The sequence below is a fragment of the Vitis vinifera genome, chromosome 18 (assembly GCF_030704535.1).
Source record: "Vitis vinifera cultivar Pinot Noir 40024 chromosome 18, ASM3070453v1".
NCBI lineage: Eukaryota > Viridiplantae > Streptophyta > Magnoliopsida > Vitales > Vitaceae > Vitis > Vitis vinifera.
This window is the reverse complement of record NC_081822.1, coordinates 12468389-12475483: the sequence shown is the minus strand read 5'-3', so window position 1 is coordinate 12475483 and position 7095 is coordinate 12468389. Positions and strand designations below refer to the sequence as shown.

At 37.4% G+C, this 7095-nt stretch overlaps 1 protein-coding gene across 4 annotated transcripts; it reads right to left on the bottom strand.

Moving 5' to 3' along the window:
• Positions 1-521: 521 nt before the first annotated feature.
• LOC100250690 (E3 ubiquitin-protein ligase CIP8-like) lies at positions 522-7095 on the bottom strand. Of its 4 annotated transcripts, none has more exons than XM_010666532.3 (2): positions 5793-7095; positions 522-538 (listed from the first exon to the last, which is right to left on the bottom strand). In XM_010666532.3, the coding sequence occupies exon 1, from the start codon at positions 6804-6806 to the stop codon at positions 5802-5804; it is 1005 nt and encodes a 334-aa protein (XP_010664834.1). In that variant the 5' UTR covers positions 6807-7095; the 3' UTR covers positions 522-538; positions 5793-5801. The 4 variants fall into 4 exon arrangements, with proteins under 4 accessions (XP_010664834.1, XP_010664833.1, XP_010664835.1 ...); XM_010666531.3 differs by lacking the exon at positions 522-538 and adding an exon at positions 3735-4217; XM_010666533.3 differs by lacking the exon at positions 522-538 and adding an exon at positions 3735-4198.

Genomic DNA, 7095 nt, shown 5'->3' with positions numbered 1-7095 from the left:
ACCGCAAGATTACAATTAGTCAGAGCCTTCCATAAAATTGGTGGAGAGTCCCAAATTAAGTTCAACTAATAAATGCACTGGTTAGAGACTGGGCATCATCCCTGTACCCATAATGAGTTTGACAATTAACCTTTCTAATATCTGAAATATAAAATTTTTTAAATATTAAAAAAAAAAAACTATAATCAATCAAATTCACTTTAATTATGTTAATTAATATTAATAAATTATTTTTAGTTGAATAACAGAAACCAAATTTTTAACTTTTCCTATTCCGCCAAAAACACAAACACCACGTGATTCTGTATCTAGATGAAGAACCGGATCACATTCACTATCACTTAAGTCCCAGCCAAATTTTCTGTATACTCCTGATTATCCAAAGCATCTCAGGAGCTGCGATATATTAGTGTCGCATTACAGACACGGCCATTGCATTTGGGTGAATGAACTACTGTCTTTTCAAAAATTATATATGTCCCACCACCACTATGAGCATCTTGCAACACTAACAAAATTGTATGATGTTCCCGCACTACTGAAAAGCAGACAAAAGGCTCTTTTCCCGGTCAAAATTATAGAAATCGGATACCAAAGACACCATAATGAGTAAGAAAGTTTGCCGAGGCTTGGACTAATTCACATTTAATAGCCCCATCATTTTTGTATCACTGTCATGTTAACAGTACATATACACAGAAAATTTAAAATAATGCCCATCCTTTAGCTTCAATGGCAATAGCTAGCAAATCAACCTGGACTATATTAATAAACTAATTCATAAAGACACATGGCAATAACCAACCACGCAGCATGCTGTGGTAGCCAAGCCACAATTATACCAACGAAGAAAATGATGTGTGAAATTAAGGTAAAAATGAGCCAGAAATTTAACATGCGAAACTACTAAAGCAGGATCCACCTAACATCATGCATGAAATAAGCTGGTGTCCACTAGGTACCGCTTATGAAATATTGCTAACAATTTGCCCCACCCATGGCCAGTTTTGAAGGAGTTCAAAATATCTTAAACTCTAGCTTTGGTTTTTTTTAGACCAGGATGTTGTAGTAACAATGCTGATCAAAGGCAGGATGGCTTTTGGTCATTACTTGGAAGTTGGAGAATAGCTAATTGAAATGGTTGCACATTTCATGCCATAACTAACGGATGGCACCATCTTCCTCAATCTTATGAGGGGAGAACTGAATTGAAGAAGATTGTGGCATGTGTGCAATCATACTCGTAATCTTTCCCCAACACGTGTCAATTATTACTAACCAGCAATTAAAAAAAAAAATTATTGACCAACTAAGAATATCTCATAAAAGATAAATTTCAAGTCTTAATCGGGATAAAGACCAGGCCATAGAGAGGTTGAAAAGCTCCAAGTGGTGGTTAGCAAACCAGATATCGAAAAGACTTAAGACAATGTTAGTTGGGGTTTTCTTTTGGTGTTCTAGCAAAGGTGAGCTTCGACCAAAGATGGATTGATGGATAAATAATTGCATTTCAATTGCAAGATTTTCCATGCTGGTGAACAGGTTCTCCTGACTTCTAAGTTCTAGAGGCTGTCCACTCTCCCCATATTCATTTGTGTTGGCAATGAAGACTCTCAATTGCTTTCTAAAAGGGCTAAGGAGGATGATTTCATTTCAAGCTTTCTCAAAGGACTAAGGAGGATAATCTCATTTCAAGCTTTTAACTGATCCTGATAAGGTTTTACATAGCAAATGGTGTTTGAGGTTTGCTTCAAAAAAGGAGCCTTTGAGTAGGTAGGTCATTGTTGAGAAGTTCAGGAAAAAAGTGAATGGTTGATGTTTTTATGGAGGATGTATTTGAGTAAGGGTTATAGAAAGCCATAAGAAAAGGATGGAAAGATTTTAAGAATTGATCCATTGTAGTTGTGAGTTATGGCAGGAAAGTGAAGTTCTCCAGTATTTCCTATAGGGATACACAACTGAATACTTCTGTCTCCTCTTTGTCTCCATTATCACTTCAAAAGATGCTTAGGTTGCAACTATATTAATTCAAGTTGAGTAGGGCATTGGAGCCCTTGCTTACTAAAACAATCCCATGATTGAGAATTGAAAAGGTTCAATGCTTTTCTCGAGAGGCTTCAAGAGAGACCAGTTACGAGGAATGGTAAGGATTGGTGGTGATTAGGAAGGATTCGAAAGATGGAAAGTTTTTAGTCAAACCTTCCTTCAATCGACAGTCTTTAGAGAAGTGGGGTTCTCTGTTTAGAAAGTAGTGTGAGAGAGGATTTTGACTCTAGATGAATTAAAAGAAGACAAATCATGACGAATCATTGCTATCTTTACAATAGTGAAAAGAATCAACTGACCATATTATCTTACACTGATAAAACAAGAACTTTGTTTCGTATATTATTCTCTTTGTTTGCAGTAAAGTAGATGTTGCCCTCTTCAATAAAAGGGGACTTTATTGAGTTGGCAAGAGTTTTATTGGGAAGAAGAGGCCACAAGTGAGTACTTATTTTGAACTATATGGAAAGAGAGAAATCACTTCAAATTCATTTATTTGTAAGAGTGCGTTTGACAATGATTCTAGGAAGTGTTTTTACCATTTCTAATACTTGAAATTTTTTATTTTTTAAGTATTAGAAAGATTAGAAACACTTCCTAAAATCACTACCATATGAGGAAACACTTCCAATATTTGTAACACTTCAAAAATTTTATCATTCAAGTGTTAGAATGATTAAAAATGCTTTTTAAAATCACTAGCAAACGCACTTTAAGTTTCTTTTCAAGCCTACATAATTCTTCAATTAGGCATCATTGTCCTAGTTAGATTCTATTGATTGGTTAACGTTCTAATAAAAAAAGGAGAGATGTCTAATTGTTTTTTCCTTCATTCTCTTCTTGTTTTGCATCCGTTGTAGACTGCCTGCATACTTTAGTTGTGCCTTATCCAAAAGATGCTTTTAATATAAGTTTTGTTTACCTATATATATATATATATATATATATATATATAAAGAGAGAGAGAGAGGGATAACCATGTACAATCCAATAAATAGGTATTTTCACTAAAGAAGAGAGGGAAAACTAGACTTTTGAAACCTTTGGAGAAAGTATATCAAATTTATTGGAGAAAGAAAGCTTCAACTAAAAAAACAGGAGGCATGAGACACAGTTAAGAGAGATCCTCATAAACCTCCAAACTCAAGTTAGTAACCCTTTTGCCATTGTCACCCTTGATACACTTTTCCCCATTGTTTCGCTTTTTCCCTAATTAAGTATTTTCATACACCCTATCATTTTATCATACAAGGGCTACAGCACCACTAAACACCAAATCATCACCTTGATACCGCACCCCAAAGATAATAGCCTCCACCACCTTAAAAAACTTAAGTCCAAAATAATCACTGCCAAAAAACACCAATACATACAGTGGCTTACAATGGGTTATCACAAGATCACAAGACTAGGAATCATCATAGTCCCAAAATTTTTAAAGATGTAGCCATTCTGCTTCAAAAATTGACTCTTCATCGAACTATCTTTTATGGTTTGCCTGCACCAAATTATATATCGCTATTGCTACTATTTCCTTTGCCATCCTTCATCCTAGCTAGAATATTTCTATTCATCTACTACTATTAAATGCTTTTCAACCATATCACCTTTACTACAAGAAATACCATATCAACAACTCTAAGAGTTAGTTTTGTCAAGAATGGTGAAAAAATAGTGCCATATTCCTATGAACATGAAAAATGAATAACGTGTTTTCAATTATCAACTGTTATAACAGTGTCCATAAAAGTATGCATGGATAAGGAAATAGGAGTTGAATGCCATATGCGTTGTGTTTGGGGGGGGGGGGGGGGGGGGTGGAATTAAAAGTAACATTTGTTGCAAACTTACATACAAAATAACCCATTTATGCCACATAGGCAAGCCCTGAATTTTTTTTTCAAGACAAAACAAAGAAGCCACGTTTTAGAAACGTGACTATAGGTTTCAAAGAAAAATGCTACAGTCATATCCCTAAGATGTGGGCTTTATATTTTACAAAGAAACTGCACCCATCTTTTTCATAGAAGCAACATCTTGAAGATGGACTTCCTAGTAAGACAAGGAGCCCAATCACAAAGGTGCAGTTTCGAAGTTGGCATCTCCAAGAACGCAACTTTGAATCGGCATCTCTGAGATGTAGCTTCAAAATCTGCACCCCCAAGATGCAGCTTCAAAATCAACAAATCCAAAATATTGTTTTCATCAGTGTTATCAACAACATTTAGAATAAAGCTTAAATAGGAGGCCTATAAAAAAAAATTTTAAAAAATCTTAAATAGTCCTTTTCAATTGATATAATTCATCCTTTTTCCTTGCAATATTAAAACTATTGTCCTCCTTTTTTAATGATAAAGACTTTTCACTTGCTAAATGAACTCTAGCAATACAGGGACAACAACAGTACTTTTTTAATTGCTTTTGTTAATGTACATTTTTATATTGAATCCTTCAAATAATTTTTTGAAGAGTTTGTTAAGAAGATAATGGTATTAAAATGAGATGCAAATATTTTTAAATTATGGAAACAAATATTTTGAAGTGGAAGAATGCAGCAGTGGGAAATCTTGATGACAACATTTCTGATTTTGAAACCATGTTATGGGGAATACCAAACCCACATCTTGAGGATGCGGCTTCCTTATAAAACGTAAAACTATATCTTGAGATGTGGCTTTTGGTTTCCATTTTTTGTATAAATACCTAAAGTTGCATTTCCAAAATGTGCTCATTTGTTTTTTCCCAAAAAAGAAAATTAAAGCTCATTCAAGTGGTGCAAACAGGCTATTTTGTATTTAGTTTCGCAACAAACATCGCTTTAATTTCCTCCCCACCCAGGATATAGAGGAAGAGGAAAACACTGAACATTTCACATAAATGGGCAAGGCTGAAAGACTAGTAAAGTAGGTGGATATGTTTCCAAAAGATTAGTCTCCTTTACTGTCCTTCAGCAATACTTGTATCATCAAGACAAAGGTCCTACTGACATGAAAAGAAGCACCAAATTGGTTAATTGGAACAGCAACTAAAATAATATCCTCCTCACGTGTTTTACTTTACTAGCATTCATCTATTCACTGATTTTTGTGTTCACCAAGTTACGTTAAGACTTTTCCATCACAATTATAACAAAAGCTTACTTCAAGGTCTAAGTTTTCACATAATAGAGAATGGACCAACCAATTTAATAAAACCCTCTTCCTACCTCCTCATCCCTCAACAAGATACACGTGCAAGTTAAGATACCGGCCAATGCACTGCAAGCATTCAGAGCAAACAATAATAACATGGATGACAAATTATGGAAGTACATAAGACCCTGAAAATAATGAGACATCTATATCCAGGTTCGTAATCTATTTTTCCCTCTATAAAAGTCTATGGATAAACATAAACAAATGAGTTAAAACAAAGTAGATCAAGCAAACCAATGCTAACATATCAGTGGTGATAAGAAACTCTAACAAAAAGATAGAAAGCCCTCCAATTACTCCACGTATAATTACAACAATGATATCCTCACAGTCTATATGCAGCATTTTTACCCTAAAAGTCTACTGGCCTACTTTACTTTTCAAGCCAATATTGCAGATTGAATTCCTCAGCAGCATACCCCAAATCCAAATTCAGTAATATTTACATTCAGAAGAAACAGAAAACAAATCTCAACTTCTTCATAATTCATCTAATTCACAAGTCATCAAACAACCAAAAGTACAAAATACAGTAAATAAATGCAAACTTACCAAACCAAGTCAACCAGAATCCGAATTCTCTCCACCTGAACCTGAAGCTCCTCCAGAAGTTGGGACCAATCTCTTCTTCCTCTCTTCTTCATACTCAGAATCATCTGTGGGTAATTCAAACCTACACACAGGGCAAGAATTCCTGGAATTCAACCAAGGGACGATGCAATCCCCATGGTATCCATGGCCACACGGCAATTTCCTAGCAATCTCGCAAATGGAGACCACATCTTTACAAATAGCGCAAGCTAAAACCTGCTCCTCCGACTTAATCTCAACACTCGGTAATGCGGAAATTGCAGATTTCGATGCCGGTGGAGCTCCTCTTCTCGCAGCTCCGTCGCTCTCGGCCAGGTTCTGCAACAACTCCTCGTATCCAGCTGCATCAACGTAATCTTCCGGATTTCCAGTATAACCTTCGGGTTCGGGCATCTGAAAATGAAATTCGATTGTGCTGTCCTCTGATGCCATCAAGATCGCCCAATCAAGGACTGCGTTCGGGTTGCCGGAGGCGGCAGCGAGGTTATGAATACGACGGCGTAACATCTCGCGACGCCTCCGGAGGTGATCTCGATCTATCTCTGGGCGATATACATTCCCTTCGTTCTCGTTATCAGATCGATCTTCTTCTTCTTCTTGTTCTTCTCCCTCTCCATCGTTCTCGCTCACGTCTTCATCCTCGTCATTGTCCCAACCGTCAAGATCGATTCTCAGAAAGTCGTCTTCAGATGCGTGATCTGGAGGCAGTGAAGGCGGATCTTCGTCGTCACTCGGCGGCTGAGCGATATGTCGGAGGCGTCGCGTAAACGCGTATACCAAAGAGCGCTCGTCGATCTGATCAGCGTTTCGAGGCTCCGGAGCTGTCGGCGCGACGCCGATTGTCTCGACGAAGCCGGTCTTACATTCGTTGCAGATGACGTCAGGCAGATCCGGTAGGGTTTCGATGGAGACGTGCTTGTCGCATTGGTAGCACCAGTAGTGCAAAGTATCGGACTGTATCGGCGATTCGTCCATGGCGTTCCGGTTGCAGCACCGCCTCAAGAAATTATGTTAAGACGAAATAGACGAGCTGAATTGGGAACGTCAGACTCTCGGGAATTTTCATATGCTCTAGGGGAGATGTTTCTGCCTTTTTTTTTTTTGAGGTGGATGTTGGCTCATAATTGGAACCGTCAGATGGAATCGAAGAACTGGATGTGGAAGCAGGTTTATCATCCAACGGTCAATAGTTAGGGTAGACGGAGGCAGTTACATAGATGCGTCCACAGCTGCCTGTATATCACCTCTAAACAAAGAAGGCCCT